This window comes from Suricata suricatta, chromosome X (genome assembly GCF_006229205.1).
Source record: "Suricata suricatta isolate VVHF042 chromosome X, meerkat_22Aug2017_6uvM2_HiC, whole genome shotgun sequence".
Classification (NCBI taxonomy): Eukaryota; Metazoa; Chordata; class Mammalia; order Carnivora; family Herpestidae; genus Suricata; species Suricata suricatta.
In genome coordinates this window covers 31008363-31026989 of record NC_043717.1, presented here as the reverse complement: position 1 = coordinate 31026989, position 18627 = coordinate 31008363, and the positions used below count along the sequence as shown (strand labels likewise).

The following is an 18627-nucleotide window of genomic DNA, read 5'->3' as shown; positions in this document are numbered from 1 at the left end:
ACAATGGCTGTTCTCTCCCCTTTCACTGTCAGAGCTAGCAGGGGATCTTCTTCAGCTCTCCACCATGAGAAACTGGTGGAGTCCTTGGAGGTAAATCCCAAAAATGTATGGGCCCCGCACAAGCCTGCATCACCCAGAAGTTTCTTGCTGGTCCACACTCAGCCTCTTGTCATTTTCTCAAAATTAGCATGTAAGTGTTCCTATGACTATATGGCTGCAGCCACTGTGCTCTAGGTAAACAGCTCTTGGCTATGACTCTGGATTCACCTCTCTCTGGATTTGGGGGGGGGTGGTGGTTTGCCCTGTAACCTAAGTTCTCTGAGGGGGTCCAAGAAAAATCACTGACGTCTTACTTCAGCTTTTACTTGTCACAAGGATGAGAGTGGCAATGTCCAAGCTTTTTACATGTTAAAACTGAAACCAGAGGTCTGACAGTACATATCTTAACTTTTAATACTATGTTTGGGTACAATATGGAATTTGAATGGAAATTGCAAATGATTTTATTTTAAACTTAGATCTGGTCAAAATGATTCTTTAATAATAGGAACCTGGGGTCTGCTGGAAAGCCGTTCATATAAATAAATGTCCGAGTGGTAGGCAGGGTCTAACATCAAAATCATGTTACAAAAATGGGAGTCTTCTGGGCAAAAGAATAAGGCTGACTCTACCAAAACTACCCAACAGGTTCCTAGCCTATTTCTGTGGATAGCAAATGAATTTGGATTTTACCTGATACTAAGTGAATGAATTTCTAGGAATATGAAGGTGTATCCATGACCTCTTCAAACTTTGAGTACATTGGAATGCAGGAAAGGGCTGGAAACCAAATGGGCATTCAGAGTTGCAGGGCTATAAAAGTCCGTGGAATCAAGGAAGGTACTCTGGAAAACACCCAGACACCAAGAGACTGACGAGCTGAAACTTTCATAAACTGAGTAATGGTAGCCACAGATCAACATCAGATCCCACAATGTGAACTAAGGCTGCGGACGCAGTAATGTGACCCTGGTTTGGGGAAAATCTCGGTCCTTGGAGGATCCAAGATGTTCCAGTTCTCCTGGAATGAGCAGCCTGTGTTCTTACCTCAGTCCACTGTTGACTTGTATGACTTCACTGCCCTGGACTTGTTCAATATTCCCTTCACAGCCATATGCCATTAGCACTGTTGGTTTCTCTTTCCGTGTCTGGCAAATGATCCAAATCTATTTCCACCCACGCATTCCCTCTTGTACTCTGAGAGTGGGACGGCTCCACTGAAGAGAACCTGTCAGTGCTAATTAGGGAGGAAAGCCTATGTGGCAATGTGTAGGTTTAAAAGACAAGAAAATCCCCCATGGAGGTTCTGTGGAACATTTTGGATACCCTGACAAGTTAACAAAAAGCTTGACTCAGTGACATTTTAAACATACTGGCATGGAAAGTATTACCAAATATAAAGTGACTTTCAAGGGAAAAATTGTTTCATTGAACTCTGCGAAGTGCTATGACTGCTCTTAAATCTCTGTTTCATGCCTCCTGAAGTAATGCATCAAAGAACAGTTGGTGAGGGAACTGGGATCCCACTCTGGTCGCACAGCCTAACAACAGCTTCGTTGTGGCACTTGGAAGTGTCATTGTTAGAGAAACTCACTCATCCAGGGAAATCAGACCACGTGTTCTGCTTTTACTCTTTCCTAAACCTGTGTTCACATAGAGCTAACTTGGCGAGGGGACGAGAGGCGAGGGGAGGAGGGAGGGGGAGAATGAGCTGCGCGGACACAGATGGACGTGCGTATGCTCTGACTGGAGAACAGTCAGGAGAACATTTGGTAGTCACAGCTTCGAGAACACCAGGTTTGATGTTCGTGTCGGATGTATGAAGGATCACTGGGTTTATAAAAAGTTCTCTCCCCTCTCTCAGCCCTCTCGTGGAAACGGCACAAAGCGGTAACAGTCTGCCTGAGCTTCACCAGTGTTCTACCAAGTGGCTTAATAAATTAGGCACATGAGAGCCAAGCAACTCAGTGGTGAGTCTGCACATTATTACATGGCTGGTGAGAAGAGAGAAATGGCACAAGAGTTCAGTATGCATTGTACCCATTAGAGCTGGCCATTCAACCTGGAAAAAAAGAACTATTCAAACTTCTAAGTGGCTTATGTCCATTTATATTTATGATTACCACCTACTCCCTTTTCAAATCATCTCATCTAAGTAATATTTTTTATGTTTTATTTTATTTTTGAGAGAGAGAGAGAGAGAAACAGAATGAGCAGGGGAGGGTCAAAGAGAGAGGGAGACACAGAATCTGAAGACAGGCTCCAGGGTCATGAGCTAGCTGTCAGCACAGAGCCTGACGCGGGGCTTGAACCCATGAACCATGAGATCATGACCTGAGCTGAAGCTGGATGCTCAACTGACTGAGCCACCCAGGCGTCTCTTGTCTAAGTAATCTAAGAGAAGCCACCTAGTCAAGCTGTAAAGATTTATGCTTATTTTCATGAATTAGATATAGTCAGACTTAACCATGGTCATGAATTTCAAAAAATGACTCAAGGAAATAAACAATGTGGTAGATAGCAAAAATGGCTCCAGGGGCACCTGGGTGGCTCAGTCGGTTAAGCTACTGACTTTGGCTCAGGTCATGAACTCGGAGTCTGTGAGTTGGAGCCCCGCATCAAGCTCTGTGCTGACAGCTCAGAGCCTGGAGCCTGCTTCGGATTCTGTGTCTCCCTCTCTCTCTGCCCCTCCCCTGTTCACACTCTGACTCTCTCTCTCAAAATTAAATAAACATTAAAAACATTTTTTTTAATTTAAAAAAATGGCTCCAATTCTCCCCTTCCTGTATCTACACCCTTTGCGTTATGATATTTCAGCTCCTCCCATTAAGAGGTAGAGTCCTATCCTCCACGTTTTGAATATGGGCCAACTTGAGACTTGCTCTCACCAACACAATGCAGAATTCCGCATTCTGAGCCTAGGGGGCAAGAAGCCTTGCATCCTGCTTTCTCTCTTGGACTCATTCTTCTATAGGAGAATAAGTCTTAGCTCACCTGATGGAAGGTGAGAGGACACAGGGAGCAGAGCCTCATCACCCCAGTTGAGACTGCCCTCGACCAGACAGCTGACCAGAGATGCATGAATGAGCCAAGCTGAAATACAATAAGCCCACTCACATTGGTAAAACCCAGGTCACCAAGCCAATCAATGGACTTCCAAAAAATTATAGATGGTTATCATTTAAGTATTGCATTTAGCAATAGCTAACTGACATGATCAGTGAATATTAACTTTCTCTTGGACCTGCTGTTTGATTTTCTTTGGAGTCATCTTGATTTCTTGCAGGTTTTAAACATGCGCGACAGTACTTGTTTTCTTGACTGATGTGATATACAGAAAAGCATGTTATTTTCTTAATTAGCAATAGTAACTTGGTACTTTGTTCAAGCCCCAAGTCCATCCATCATTCTGAGGAAGGTCAATATCCAGAAGGAAGATTCATCTTAGTATGATTTTTTGTAACCTTCTGAATCCGAAGCACTTTTACCCTTGTGGGCTCTTCAATGATCACCTCTCATTCCCTAAACTTCTTCATCCCAGAAATTTTAACCTCCAATAGCACTTAGCCTTCTCTTATTTTCACCACATCTGATATTCAAGTTTGTTGTAATTCACCTACTGTACCACTCTGTGGGGTTTTCAGAGTGTCGTATCACTTCTTCTGTAATTGCTTTTTCTGTCTTTTTGGGGGCTCCTTGGCTACTCATCTCTTAGATGTGAAGGTTTCCTAGTATTTCAATGTCTTTGCTCCTTCTTCTCCTCACTCTGCATATCCCCCTCATATTCAGGACTCCCACTTTTATATTTCCACGTGTACCTTTTCTCTAGCCAAATGGAAGCATTTGCAGTCTTCCACATACATTGTACTTTTCATGTCTCATGCTTCTGAACATTCTGTTTCTTCTTCCCGGCAGCTTCGTGGCCCTTAGCTTGCTCACTGTCTGCCCTCTTCCACGTGTCAGCTCAGCTGAAGCATCACCTTGCCTGCTTCTTCCATCCCTCAAATTCCAGGCTAGTGTTACAACATAGCCAGCCATCTAAGAACATTTGTTGACATAGTTATATAAAATAAAAATATGTATTTAATTCTATTACAAGTTTTAAAAAATCAAAGTCTACTGGGCAGAGACAAAACACCAAAATTTGTTTCAGGCTTCAGAGATAAAAGGTGACATAGCAACAGATTTTATACTGCTTTTTCCTCCTCCTTTCTCTTCAAGAAAAATTTACATTGTGGTGTGTGATAGCTGGAAGTGAATGATTCATTTTACTTTTACTTCACATATAATCTCTAAATGATAGGCCTTAAATAGATTTTTCTCCCTAGTGGATGACATACTGTTTTCTGAAGTTGCCCTTCACTTTCTGTATATATGTAAACAGATGAATGCTTTTCTTTTGGTAAAAACACACTATGTCCAACCATGTCATCGGATCTAACATGTACTATGTAATGCTCCAGTAAATACGAAGGAATAAGTAAGGTTAATTCAATCAAAACATTTTCTCCTGCAGCTTCCTCTTCTCAAATTGAGTTTTATTACTGAACTTTCTAATAAATCATTTACTGAGAAATTTATACATTAGCAGTCCTTTGGTAGCATGGCACAGTATGGATGTCATAATCTTGACAAGTGGTCAAGAACATAGACTGTGTTGACCTAGAAGTAAACGAGCAACTACAGGTAAGTATTCCATTAACACCACTGCTTTGTTGATGAAAGACAACTTATCAGTAAAACTAACATAGGGGATTTCAAAAGGAACAAAATAATTGAAATTGAACCATAGAACATTCTGGGTTCCATACCACTCTGCCCCACCACACATGCCTCTTAGCTCTCATTCATTCATTAAAAACCAAAAACATTTATTGAATCACACACTGATCTCCACTGAAATACAACAAGGAGCAGGATAGACCCGGTCCCTGGTCAGGAGGTTTACACTTGAGTGAGAGATACAAGACAAACAGGTGGGCAGTTACAATAAGCCCTAGAAGGAGTGAGATGAAAAACAAAGGAGAAAGAGGAAAAACATCTTTCCAAAGTCTATGAGCAAGAAAGAAAGAACAAATGTCAAAGAACTTGCAGTACCACTTCTGTCATAAGAGAAGCAAAGAACAGCAAGGCATGCAAATGTGTTCTCATGTCAGGGGTCAAAGTTAAAGGAGGCCTTATATGATGGATTCCATTTCTCAGTGAAGTGGGAAGCAAAATGCAGATAGTGATGGGAAAGTTCTGGAGTCACAGGGCTGGAGAGTGAAAGAATGTCTGTAATAGCCTTGGTGGAGAACCAGAGCTGAGCACACCAGAGAATTATCAGAGGTTTCCCCTGCTGCTGTGAAAGCCCCACTGTGGGTGGACGCCACAGAGTTATGGAGGCCCCGGTAGGTTCACTGAGGGACATTTTCTACCAGCCTGGATTTAGGTAGGAAAAAGGCAAGTGACTTGGGTCAATTCAAAAATCAAATGTTTAACCAACAAAGAATCAAAGGAAACTATAACTTTTTTCACTTTGTGATGGTTCCCAAAACAAATAGCCCAAAACCAAACTCCAAAATGATTCTGAGAGAGATGTCCCTAGTGCAAAGCCCCCACCCACTGAGGGCCTTCCTCACATCTGAGCAAGTTCCTGCTACTTGCTCCTGATGTCCTCACATAAAGACTGGCAGTCTCCAGGCTCCGAATCCCCCATTCCATCAAACATCAACTAGGGGTGAAACAGAGGTAAGACCTAGTGGCCATAAAACCCTTCCTAAACAGTTCTTATTGTTCTCCATGCCCTTGTCCTGTGTCTGGAAAGAGACAGTTGAGCCTTGGATATTTCCATTGGTGGTAACCCCTAGTTTTCTCAAGTTTATTTATTTATTTTGAGGAGGGGAGAGGCAGAGAGAGAGGGAGAAAGAGAATCCCAGGCAGGCTCTGACCTGGGGCTTGCTCTCACAAAGCATGAGATCACGACCTGAGTCGAAATCAAGAGTTGAATGCTTAACCGACTGAGCCACCAGGTGCCCCTGAACCACAATTTTAATGCCTTGCAATAGAGGAATAGAGAATGTGTTTAATCATACTGCCTCAGCACATTGTTCAACATCTGTATCATCCATATCTTTACCTAAGGAGGATGGTATATAAAGATGATTGTTACAATGAGAAATACAGTATATGCACAATCACTTGGTATCAACTGAGGTCAATTTAAATATGTTTATATTTGATTATGCGCTTGAAAACTGGGGATGGATGACGTGTTGAATAAACATACACAATTAGCATTAATGCTTAGCAAATGCTTTATTATTTGGAAACCATGGCACAAATGCTCATTCTGTTCATATTCAGTGTTATTTTCTCCCTGTTCAAAAGTGGCTTTGCTTTAAAATTAACCACTTTAAAGATTCTCATCTGGTCTATGAATAAATATTTATAATGTACTTTGACTATGAAGAGGTTCATTAGCATATAAACCTGAACAATGAATTATTTCTTCTGATAAGGATGTAGATTTTTGAAGAGTAAAATGACTGAACTTAATGAAGGCATTTTGATGCTTCAAATACCTTATTTCAGTTCTTCAAAATCATCAAGAAATGTCCTTTATGAGACATGGTTTAGAAGAATCACAGAAATTAAGAGCTGGGTGAGACTTAATAGGTTTCCTTGCACCTGTTCTTTCTGTGAATCAGTACAGAAATGACTCATGAAGTAGATTTATTTCTTAACCAGTTTATGGTTCCCTTCAAGGCTATAAAGCCCTATAATATACAATAGGGTCAGATCCTATACCCTGAATCAAAAGGTCAGCATTTCCACTGAACGACAGAGACGCTGAATAAGAAACTGCCCCCCCACCCCGCCCGTGATGTAAGGAAATATTCTGAGTCCTCAGATTTGCTTCTAGTTTGTAATTTGTGTCTGAGCTGGAGCGTGGGTTGCCCATGACATAAGTAAAAATTTGAGTTCAACAAATGGTTCAAAATGTACCACTTTCACTGGAAATGGCAAGAGGAAGGATCAAAACACAAATAAATGAGTCCTCTAAACCTTAGCCCAAAACGTTCTTATTGCTGTCCGGCGACCGTGTGAGCAAACAGAGCATACCAGAGACATAAATGTAATTTCACCTTTAGCTGCATGAACAAGTACTAAATCACAATAGAAATTCATGGCACCGACAAGGACAGGAAATGGAGGAAAGAACATAAGCTAGATATCTCATGTAGAATCTATGAGTTGGCAGGAATGGCACCAACCTGTAAAGGAAGGTCTTTCCTTTTCTTCCCTGGTTCCTGTTTACCTCTCCCTAGCCAACGGGCTAATTATGGTACAGTACACTGGCCTTTGTACTCAGTGACCCTCTTCATTCATGTCCCCTGAGACCATCTGAAATACCAAAAAGCCAGAGGAAGACATCAAACAGAAGCCAGAGAAGCTGATAAACACAACTGTCCCCCTGGCTGTGACACCAATACAAAGCTTCATGTCCTCCTACTAACTTACTCGCCCCCAGCTGGCTTCCATGCCCACAGTCCGATATAAAGGAGGCAGCAAGTGGGAGAGGGTCCTCCTTGCTTCTTAAATCTTGGCCTCAAAAATATTTTCTTTTCAATCATCCAACTTTCTGACCCTCTCTTCCCATCTCACTTCTAAAATCCTCACTGCAGCAATTCTCTGACCCCATTTGGACCTCGAATATAAGGATCCTGTTGCTTTTTCACTGTTCATTGCTACTTACTCAACTTGGCATCCGTGATCTATTAGTACAGACCCTCCTCTGAAAATGCATTCAAATCCCATGACCCTCTCTTCCTCAGTTAAAATCACCTGGAAAGGCCCCAACCCTGGTTAATCTACCTCTTCTGCTTATGCTTCCGAGGGCTGAATGTAGCTAGAGTCCACGGCCTCTACAACTGGCTTCACTTTGAAATTGGGACCATTCCCTTCCTCCCGCACCTAACTTTAAAGTTCCCATCTAACTTCTTCACATCATTCAAACAACTGCTTAAACATTTGTTTCAGAGGAGCCTTCCCTTACCACCTCACCCAAAATAGCTTCTCCCCCACCAGACTTTATTCCCTTACTTTGCTTAAATCATTTTTGTAATGCTTATAGCTACCTGATGTCCTATGCACACGTATACATATATACATAAAATATATATACATATATATGCCATAGAGACAGAGAATTTTTCCTGTGTCTGTTTTCACCCCCATCGAACACAGGGTTTCTCAACTTCAACACTATTATTTTGTGGAAAATAAGTTTTGTTGTGGGGCATCGTCCTATGTATTGTGCGATGACGTTTAGCAGTACCTGTGGCCTCTACTCATTATATCCCAGCGGCATCTACTCTAATGATGACAATCAAAAATGTCTCCAGACTTTATCATGTCTGCAGGAGCCTGGAAGGAGAAAACACTCTCCCCTGATCGAGAACCACTGCTCTAACACAATGCCTGGCACACAGTGGGTGTAAGTAACCTTTGATGAATGAATGAACGACCAGATCATAGGTCACAAAAAAGCCCCAAGAATTAATTTATTGTTCTAACTTCCAGCCGAGCTATATTTAAATCTCACCAGAAAAAGTGAACTTACCTTGTTTTAATGACTTCCATAGGGGAAAGAGAGGATTTTGCACCAAGTGTTCTCAACCCTGACTGCATGTTATAATCACGGGGGTGGGAGAGGAAGCTTTTGGAAAATTACTGATGTCAGCCTCCTCTCCAGAGCAACTAAATCAGTATCTCAGGAGGTGGAGTCTAGTCTAGATAACTTTTAAAACTTCCTCCTATGATTCTGATTTGTGAGCCAGTTTCAAATCCTGTTCTTTTCAATCTTCCAAAGATCAATTCCATAGCATAGCAATCCTCATAGGTAAGACATTTCTCCTCTCACATCTACATTGGTGACCAGTGCTTTTGAAAGAAAGTGCGTATGAGCATAGTAACATCTCCATTTATATCTTCTATTCCCTGTTCATTGTTGATCCATGTTCATTCTAAACAAAGCAATTTTTTATTTTTTTAATGTTTATTGATTTTTGAGAGAGAGAGAGACAGAGAGACAGAGCATGAGTAGTGTAGGGCAGAGAGACACCACACAGAATCTGAAGCAGGCTCCAGGCTCTGAGCTGTCTGCATAGAGCCCAACGCGGGGCTCAAACCCACCAACCATGAGATCATGACCTGAGCCAAAGTCAGACACTTAACTGACTGACCGACCCAGGTGCCACTGTAAAGCAATTTTTTAAATGTTTATTTATTTATTTTTGAGAGAGAGAGAAAGAGCATACGTGCCTGGGAAGGGGAGGGGCAGAGAGAAAGAGAGAAGAAGACAGAGGAAGACAGCGGGCTCTGAACTGTCAGTACAGAGCCTGATACAGGGCTTGAACTCACAATGAGATCATGACCTGAGCTGACATTGGATGCTTAACTGACTGAGCCTCCCAGGTGCCTCTAAATAAAGAAATTTAAAAATTAGTGGTCTACTCTTGATAATTAGTTCTGATAATTAGGAAGATTGTATTATCTTGCAATATTCTTTTGTAACAATGGCTTGTGCTATGGAAAAAACCTCATGTTGTCAGATTGGGACCAGATATTATAAAGGCTTTAAAATAGTACTGTGTGAAAATCTGGACGTATAGTAGCTCACATACTGGAAACAAAAGGATTATAGAAGCAGATGTCTGAAACACAAGCCATAGCAAAGCAGTGTTAGCATTGCAAATTGGAGAGATCCATCAATATTTACATAACATATGGTGGTCTACTCGTGAGAAGATCAGTAACTGTGATTTTAAGTGTCTTATTCAACTATACAGATTTTTTCATTCTCAAAGTGGTACCTCAAAACTTGAAAAACGAACTCTGGTTCTCAAAGATGGATAGTTATGATGTGAAATAAATACTAATTCTAGAAAAGGTTTCTTATGGGAGTTAGCTGTTTCTCTGTGATTTGAAATTGAAGGACCATCAGCTACAAAACAAGTAGGCATAATCTGTCACCATATTGCAATAACATCAGCATAATAACTTTGTTATACAAAATCTCCAGAAAAAAAAGAACTAGTCTTACTCCTCTATGCATTACAAATGCAGCTTTTCTGCAGCAACTTTGACGTGACCCACAATTTAGGAGAACTGGTAACAAACTGCACATTATCAAGGAAACAGGCCCATTTGGTGCAGCCTAGCTCATAAAATGAGAGCAGAGAATGGAAGGGCCTGAGATTCAGCAGCCCAGGGGTCCAGCTGATACCTGTGTGCTCCTGTCCAAGTTACTTGCACCTCTCTGAGCTCCAATTATACTTGTAAAATAAGAGAGTTGAACTAGAATACTAATGAGCCTTCCAACTTTGATTTTGGCTAGTAAAATGGACTAGTGGTTGACGTAAGCTGAGTATGTGCCCACTCCCCCACCCTACCCCACAAAAGATGCCCACATCTGAATCCCTGGAACCTGTGAATATGTTACCTCATATAGCAAAAGGCACTTTTGCAGATAAGATTAAGGCCTTGAGAGAGAGACAGAAGGAGAAGGCAGGCAGATGAAAGTGGAGGTCAGAGAGAAGATGCTAAATTGCCAGCTTTAAAGATGGAGGAAGGAGTCATTAGCCACAGAATGCAGGCAGCTTCTAGAAGCTACAAAAGGCAAGTAAATAGATACTGCCCTAGAGCTGCCAGAAGGAACATAGTTTTGCAGACCCATTTTAGACTTCTGACCTCCAGCACTGTAAAGTAGTAAGTTTGTGCTGCTTTAAGCCACTAAATTTATGGTAATTTGTTAAAAAAGCAATATGAAACTAATTTAAGTTAAGAACTTGTGTGCTGCTATCAGACTACTTGAGTTTAAATCCTTCTATTACTTACTGGATATGTGAACTTTAGCAAATTACTAAAACCCCCTGAACTTTAGTTTGTTCTTGAAAAATGGGATGAAGGGGGCACCTGGGTGGCTCTGTCGGTTGAGTGTCCAACTTCAGCCCAGGTCATGATCCCATGCTTTGTGGGTTCGAGCCCCGCGTCGGGTTCTGTGCTGATGGCTCAGAGCCTGGAGCCTGCTTTGGACTCTGTGTCTCCCTCTCTCTCTGCCCCTCCCCCACTCGGTCTCTGTCTCCCAAAAATAAACATTTAGGGAAAAAAAAAAGAAAAATGGGATGATGGAGGGGCGCCTGCGTGGCTCAGTCAGTTAAGCGACCGACTTCGGCTCAGGTCATGGGTTTGTGAGTCTGAGCCCCGCAGTGGACTCTACTGACAGCTCAGAGCCTGGAGCCTGCTTCCGATTCTGTGTCTCCTTTTCTCTCTGCTCTTCCCCTGCTCACGCTCTGTCTACCTCTCCTACAAAAATAAATAAACATTCAAAAAAAATTTTAATGGGATGATGATGCAGAAACAAACCTGCTGGGTTATTATAAGTTTAAATGAGAAAATCCTTAGGATCGCTTGGAACTTAATAATTTTTAGATAAATGTAATCATTGTTCTGCTAAATTTTACAATTTAAGTTGGGATATTTATACCCTGTGTCCTATAAATCAAATATTTCTTTTCACAAAGTCATTGAGGAGGATGAGTGTAGGAGCATTTACTTTTAGGAGTTATGTATAGAGCGTTTCATTTGATTCTCACAATCAACCGTGAAATAGATATAAATTTAAGTTTTCACAAGAGGCTGTGGGAGGTCAAGTCACCCAGGTAACGGAACTAGTACGTGGACAAATCAAAACGGCTTGTCCATTGTTCTGTGACCTACCATTATTGGGTAGATGATGATGAAATGAATACTTGCAAACACAGCAGTGGGACTCTAGACTGACACTGGGTCACTTCATCTGAACCCCACTGTCGCAGTTCCCAGCTCTTTACCACCAGTCCCTTGTTCCCAGAGAGGTCGGAGGTAACCAGCCGAAGCCTCCAGTCGCGCAGAACCCCGCCTAAAGCGTCCAACAAGGTTTGGGCAGCTTTGCTGCCCCAAGGCGGGGCCTTCATGGGGACCACCCCGATGTTTGGATGGAGGCGGAGCTTCCTCCGATTCCTGTACGCGATCTCGGAGCGCCACCGGTCCATGGCTCCGCCCTACCGGCCCCTCGCTCCGCCCCCCAGGAGAGTAAGCGCCACCATGGAGGAGTACCACCGCCACTGCGACGAGGTACCGCCCCTCGGCCGCCCGCAAGCGACCCCCGTCCCCGCCCGCCTCGGCGCGGATTCTCCGCCGAGGTGGTCTGCCGGCGCCGGGCGGCCGCGAGAGTTGGGGTGCGGCGCGCTCCGTGCCCGGGTCCTCCCTTAAGGGCCGGGACCCGCCCCGCCCGGCGCGGCCTCCGACCCCGACCTCCCGAGGGTGGGCTGAGAGCCGGGGTGGCAGGGGCGGCTAGGAGGAGCGCGCGGGGCCGGGGGAGGAATCGGGGCCGAGGGGTGGAAGGCCGGACTCGGGGTGCATGGGGGTGGGGATAGGGTGTTGGGCACCGCCCGTCTGCGAGACAGGCCTTAGAAACCGGTCTGCCGGGTGGCTTCCTCTGCCCCTTGGCGTCCCCAAAGCGGGTGCCGCAGCCTCGCGGGCGGGGCCCTGGTGGCAGAGCCTACCCTCCCCGCCCCCCCGCCTGGCACCCCTCGCCTGGGTGGGCTGGAAGGAGGTGCTTCATGGATGAGGATCCCTTGCTTGCTGACTCGGGCTTCCCCGCATCTCACCGGAACTCCATGATGTGTGTTGTTACCTTCCTGTTACTGATGGGAACTCTGACTTTCATGGCGGCTAAGTGGTTTGCCCAAAGTGAAAACTGCCAGGAATGACAGATTCTCCATTTGAACCCAGGCCTCTGACCACACACCTACAACCCTGGCTTCACTTAACCACTAGGAGGATGAGGCCTGTTGGATCCCAGCATAACCTGTGACCAGTCTGAAGGGCAGACATTTTCTGTCCCCGTGGTAGCCACAGGTGAATGATGCAGTGAAATAGAAGGAGGCACCTGGAGGAAGTGCCGCAGAAAATAGTGTTATTAGACCCGTGGGAGGGGCTTCTGGTCCATCCGTCTGTAGGATGTGGGATTGTGCAAAAGTTATACTCATATTTAAATTCATTCGTTCTGTGATGCAGGTTAGTGGGAGAGTAATCTTATTTGAGAAATTGAGGCACAAGCAGTTTCACTCTCAGGCATAGCCCCCAACAGGTGCTCGTCTGTTCAGTACTAGCACTGAGGGTTCTGGACTTCTGCACTTCCTCAATATATATAAAGAGACATACAATTACATGTGTTACTGTGGTTCCCAGTTAATTGGTGACCTTCCAAATTGAAGTGAAAGGGACCAACACTGAATTTGTAGGCCACTTTTGAAAGTTGATAATGACCTTATTTAAGGTAAAATGATCATTTTCATGGGGTCAAAATGTGAGAGCTGTTTTCATAATCCTAGTTGTTTAGGATATTTATTCCTTTGTTGGGGAATTCTGTGGTGTAATTAACTGATTTGAAACTATTTTAAATCTAAAAAAAAGAAAATATTTTAAATCTATAGTCAAGATGATACTTATTTCCAGAATTGTCTTCTGAACTAATTTTAAGTTGCATCATCAGAGTTACAGAACTGGTTATGTCATAAAGCACCTTGTCTCCATGGAAACAAATCATGTGTTACCTGAAGAGTTTTGGTTTAGATTACAATCTTATCACGTAGCCTAGTTCTCTACTCTAGGACTCTTGAGTGTCATTAAGAGTTGCTTTTAACTTAGAATTCTGTCAAGCTATTCCACAAGAAAGATTAAGTTGCCAGACCTATTACAATATTAAAGTGACATTAATTTAGAATGATCAAGCATTTTCATTATCTTTAATTCAGGAAAGCCACATTGTTGCCCAGCATAAGTTAAGAAAAAAAACCAAATTGAAAGCCATCTATTAATCAGTCTCTTCTTATGGACCACCTCATTGTCACTTTGCTGTAGCCATTTCCTAGATACTGATGTCTGTGTGTACATCTGTATCTCCTCCTCCTGCTCTTTTCTGAGCTTTACAATATAAACATTCTCAATCCTAGGGCATTCATCAAAATCACCAGTAAAAATATGGCTGCCCGGGCTGTGCCCCAGACCTAATGAATCAAAATCTCAAGGGAGGGAGGTGGGGAACACCTTCTGCAATGTTAGAAGTGTTGTCGGTGGGATTCGCGGCCTCTGTAGACCTGATGTGACCCCTCATCGCTTTGGTCCGCTGTCACTGACACCTGTCCGGGCCAGCCTAGGGTATTCTGTGTGTCATCACAACTACAAATAAAAGGAGGTTTGTGTTGAAAGAAGCTGTATCTTTTGTTTCCCCCCACTTTAGGTTGGTTTCAATGCTGATGAAGCTCACAATATTATTAAAGAGGTGAGTTACACGCCTTTTTCATCTTGAGGCTTGCTCTATTGACTTCCAGTACAAAGTTATAGACCTTAGTATCAAAAGATTTTTAATATTTATTTGCTCTTTATAGGGATAGCTCTGTGTTTTGTTGTAGGCTATCAGGCATCCGGGGGCTTACTCTGAAAGCGATGTTGGAGTATTAGTCAAGAACACTGGTCTGCTGCTTTCTAAAACTGGTGTTCTGTCTTTTGAATAAAATAACTTGTATTCCAGTAGGCCAAATATTATTTTAAATGTTAATGCTATAAAGTATGTGTGTATGTAGGTCTCACACACACACACTTTTGTATCGGTAAGTTATTTGTGTAATATATGTCAAAAGGCTGTAGAAATTTGGTTTAGCCCAGTATAATTGAAAAATAACATCTTCTGGGTTTAGCCAGTATAATTGAAAAATAACATCTTCTGGACACGGATATGATGCTAAAGCAAAATCTTAAAATTATCTGAAACATGAAATCTGGTCCTCCTAGTAGGGAAATAGATAAGAAGTTCTATTTGCGAATCAGTTCTGGCAGAGGAACTTGAATCATTCTGTTCATATCGCATACAGACTACATGGTGGGTAAGGTCTTTTTGAACAATGTTAATAGTCCTGAGTCATTTTTCACTGTGCCAAATTCTAGGGGAAAAAAAAGCTGGCCCAGAAGGCAACCTTGTATTGTAGGCATGGTGGGTAGGTCTGTGTCCTAACAGGCCCTACCTGCCTTTAGTCTGCGCTGGATTGGCCTGCCCTCTGGGCATTGAGCACCTCCTCTGTCCATGCCGAGACAGTGCCTCACCTGTCTGAATGTTCTAGGACACAGGCTCACCCAGAACTCACCCAGGGCTGGCCTTGTACAGCAAGGATCCACTCCAGGTCTGAGAGCTAGACAGGCACCTCAGAATCCTGCCATATTTTAACAGTTTGGAATCGTGTATTAGAACTCTGCGGTACAGCCTGACGACTCTACTTAACAATACCGTATTGTCGGCTTGAAAGTTGCTGAGTTACATCTTTAATGTTTCCACGGTGAAGGCAAAAACTGATAACTGCATGGGGAGATGGATAGGTTAACTGAGCTTATTGTGATCATTTCACAATATGTACGTGTATCCAGTCATCACATTGGACACCTTGAACTTGCACAACATTTTAGGTCAATTACATCTTAATAAAGCCAGAAAAAATAACAGCAGCAATAATGATGAGGATGATCTCTAACACTGCATATGTGCTTATTCTGTCACAGTGCTTGACAGTCGTGATCTCACTCCATCCTCACAACAACCTGATAAGATGAGGCCATTATCTCTAAGGATTAGGAAAATAGGGGCTCTCAGAGGTTAAAGTCACTTGCGAAAGGTCACAGTGTGTGGCAGAAGTCACCTTGCAACTACGCTTGTGATACTAAAGCAGCGCTCTTAGATATCAGAAGTGGAGGTGAATGAGCACTAGAAAATTCTTTAACTGGCTGGTTCTAGAAAACCTGAAAAATGCTGTTCATTGATTTACTTTTAGTGGCAGGAGGTGCGAGCTTTACAGCTCAGGTAATTACATAATATAAATGAAACTGGAATTATTATACATGAGAATTCTATTTTTAAATTGGCCTCATCCTTTGTTTCTAGCATCTGAAACCTACTTCAGATCCCAGCTGTTTCAAAGCCATTCTGTAGACAATTAATATCACCCTCTCTTCATCTCCACTTCCCTCCATAATCATTTTATGAGATAACTTATCATCTTTGATTAGTCTTTCTCGTGTTACAGATTTCTTTTGTTAGCTTCTCTGCTAGCTCTTCACAACAGAGGCCGTGTCATATTTATCTTTATATGGCCCGTAGTAGATCACAGAGATACTATATGCAGGAAATACACATGGAAAATTCTAAAACAGAGGCAGTATTCACTGTTTACCAGAGGCGTATTTTCTAAGATGCTTTGAGGGGTTATAAATGTTTTTACATTTTGAATAAACTTTTGCTCTGATTTGTATATGTCTTTAACTGCCCTCTGTTCTTTTAGTGTATAGATGGGATCTTAGGAGGTGAAGATTATAACCAGAATAAGATCAACCAGTGGACCGCAAGCATCGTGGAACAATCCTTAGCTCATTTGGTTAAGCTGGGAAAAGCTTATAAATATATCGGTGAGTATCAGTGTCCTTCCTCACTAATCTGTTCCTCTATGTCCTCATGGCCTTTTCTGAACTCGAGAATGTAAATGAATGGTACACAAGTTGGATTCTAATAGGATGTGACGGGTTTCAGACTTATGCATCCAAAGAGAATACATGGTAACACCTAAAAGATGGCGGTCTTTCACGACTCAAGAGCAATCACCTAGTTGTCCTTTGCAGCAGTACCTTCTGATGTCTGCGTCAGCTCCCTCTTTCCGGCGAAACCCGCTCGGCCCCACTGTCTTCCTGTCGGTCGCTCTGTGAAGGGCCACACAATAATTGTTTAGACAGTGTAATCTTTTCTTCCTTTTGGTGTCTGGATTATGCCCATGGAATGAGGTACACGGATGGACCCAGGTTTTTCCTGCAGTACAATCCCCAGTGGTTATGGCAATGGGCACCAGACTGGATCCAGTGGAGTCAAAATCATGGTGGTAGATAATCAAGAGGACTTATTTTTGCTCATCTATTCCCTGACTGTTTGTTTTCTGTTATTTTACAGCTTTTAGAGCCTGAATGCAAACACTTAGATCTTAGGTATCTTTCCCTTTGCTTGTAAGTGTTCTCATTCCGCAACTTTATGTTTAGTGAACTGTGCCGTGGTCCAGAAGAGCGCATATGGCTTTCACACAGCGAGTTCCTGTTTTTGGGATACTACATCTGATGGTAAGAGACCTTAAACTGATTCACACAAAATCCAACTCCTAGCAAAGTCAGACGGTACGCTTGTTATCAAATGCTTATTTATCTCTAATTAAATTTTGAAAAGGCTATGACTGGGATTGCTATGTACCGAGGAATAAGCACGCCTCAGACAAATACAAAATGTGAAGATGTAACGAATTACAGGAAATAAGATATTAAAACCGATGAGATATTTTGGTCATATTCAATATTTTGCTGATATTTCAAAGCCCTTTTTTTTGTGTGTGTTTCAGGAACTTGCACCGTGAGATGGGAGAACCGAACCATGAACTGTGTTGTCAATGTTTTTGCCATTGCTATTGTCCTGTGACAAACTAAAAATGTCTGGCCAAAGCCGTTAAATTAAGATTTTGTCAGTGTATTCTTTCTAAAAAGAGTCATAGTTACTTATTACTGTATTAGATGATAAGTGTGCACTATGCTTCAAAAGCTATAAACAAAAACAATATTCTAAGCCAGCCATCTCCTAGTAAATTGGCAGATTAGCTCATATTCTACACAGCATCATTTAAGTAGGAAAAATTTAATGTTGGCAAAAAACAAAAATATGGCATGACATGAAAATACAATCTTATATTTACACCGGCTTTTCACTAACATGTACTTAAGAAGATGGGGAAATGTGTTCAGATAAAAAATTCTCTTTCAGTGAGAGAAGTTAGCAGGGATAAGTATATGAACAAAAAAAATGTTGCGGAGATAAATGTGGAGAAAATGATAACTAACTAACACTTCTTAGTTTTTTATTTCTTCTCCTTAGTTGTACATCTAATTTACTTGAAAATAATTTGTTTTCTTCCATACCAGCTATTATTACAGTAGTAACCATCATTGACTTGTTACTTTTTCTGAGAATTGTCAAAACAGTTTTTTAAATTTCAAACTCTTAGATTTACATTTGAGGACCAATTAAATCTTGTAACTTGAATTCCCCGATGAAACAAACTTTGTGATGAAAAGTACATGACACTAACAGCTGCCTTACAATGGACTCATTTCATGTAGAGCTAACATTTGTTGAATACCTGTTATATGCATATTTCTCTCTCAGCATTACAGTTATTGATGTACTGTGAGGATTCTGAGTTCCTGTTGGCACCTGTTCAGTTGAACAACTAACATATTAGGGGCAGAAAAAAAAATTGTTTTACAAGAAGAAAAGGAATTTGATTATCCACGTAGAAGTAAGCAAAATGAAAAGCATTTATTGCTGACAGAGAATTAGAGATGTAATTTTAAGAATTGCTTCCAGCAAATAAGAAGTGCATAAAATATGCAACTCTTAGTTAAAGGCCTTACTAGCAGCGTAACTAT

At 42.1% G+C, this 18627-nt stretch overlaps 1 protein-coding gene across 1 annotated transcript; it reads left to right on the top strand.

Moving 5' to 3' along the window:
• Window positions 1–11852: 11852 nt before the first annotated feature.
• On the top strand, window positions 11853–17659 carry DYNLT3 (dynein light chain Tctex-type 3). The gene is made up of 5 exons (XM_029930810.1): window positions 11853–12198; window positions 14369–14410; window positions 16455–16578; window positions 17197–17274; window positions 17547–17659. The coding sequence occupies exons 1-5, from the start codon at window positions 12037–12039 to the stop codon at window positions 17621–17623; spliced, it is 483 nt and encodes a 160-aa protein (XP_029786670.1). The 5' UTR covers window positions 11853–12036; the 3' UTR covers window positions 17624–17659.
• Window positions 17660–18627: the final 968 nt, after the last annotated feature.

Bases quoted from the DNA above. Each gene is read 5' to 3' on its own strand.
- DYNLT3 (XM_029930810.1), top strand. From the start codon at position 12,037: ATGGGGACCACCCCGATGTTTGGATGGAGGCGGAGCTTCCTCCGATTC. The intron at 14,411-16,454 runs GTGAGTTACACG...CTGTTCTTTTAG, and splicing joins CTCACAATATTATTAAAGAG to TGTATAGATGGGATCTTAGG. The intron at 16,579-17,196 runs GTGAGTATCAGT...CTTTATGTTTAG, and splicing joins AAAAGCTTATAAATATATCG to TGAACTGTGCCGTGGTCCAG.